Source organism: Nestor notabilis, unplaced genomic scaffold, assembly GCF_000696875.1.
Source record: "Nestor notabilis isolate BGI_N333 unplaced genomic scaffold, ASM69687v1 scaffold20031, whole genome shotgun sequence".
Classification (NCBI taxonomy): domain Eukaryota; kingdom Metazoa; phylum Chordata; class Aves; order Psittaciformes; family Psittacidae; genus Nestor; species Nestor notabilis.
The window spans coordinates 1-563 of NW_009913604.1; the positions used below are offsets into that span (position 1 = coordinate 1).

The following is a 563-nucleotide window of genomic DNA, read 5'->3' on the forward strand; positions in this document are numbered from 1 at the left end:
GCCCAGCACCCCTGGCAACGGGCTGCAGCTTGTCCTAAACAGCCAGCACGCCATGGGCATGCACGGACGTCTCACCTTCCTCCTCTTCCTCCTCAGCCTCTGTGCCCCAGGTAGGCACTTTAGGCTCACAGCGTCAGAAGCACTCTTTGCTAGACTTCGGGTGAGGGACCAAAAGGGGAGGGACATGGGACAGGCTCCCCTCGGGTGTCCCCCTGGGGGCTGAAGCCAGGGTGGGCAAAGGAGCCGGCAGCTGCCTGGCCGGGTTCAGGCAGGGTGGGGGCATTCTTGGGGAATCACCAGGGCATTACTGGGGCATCTTGGGGGCACAGCTGGGGCATATCCAAGCACCTCTGGGGCATCTTTGGGGTGCCCTGGGGCACACCAGGCAGGCTGGGGTGACACTCTCCTCTTTGCAGGGACTTTCGTCAGAGCAGCAGGTAAGAGTGGCGTGCTTTGGGTGCTGCCCAGGAGACCCATGCCAGTGTGGGTGCCTGGGTGGAGGAGCAAAGCTGCCTAAGCACGGCTGGGGTAGGTGGTGTGAGGGTGGGGGGGGGGGGGGGAGG

The 563-nt window shown here is 64.3% G+C and overlaps 1 protein-coding gene across 1 annotated transcript in view; it reads left to right on the forward strand.

Annotated features, from left to right (window-relative positions):
• Positions 1-52: 52 nt before the first annotated feature.
• Positions 53-563, forward strand: part of CDHR4 (cadherin-related family member 4) — a gene marked incomplete at its 3' end in the record, with an annotated part of 5,799 nt that continues 5,288 nt past the window's right edge. Inside the window, 2 exon segments of the mRNA XM_010023279.1 lie at positions 53-110; positions 417-437. Coding sequence (XP_010021581.1) covers positions 53-110; positions 417-437 — 79 coding nt within the window.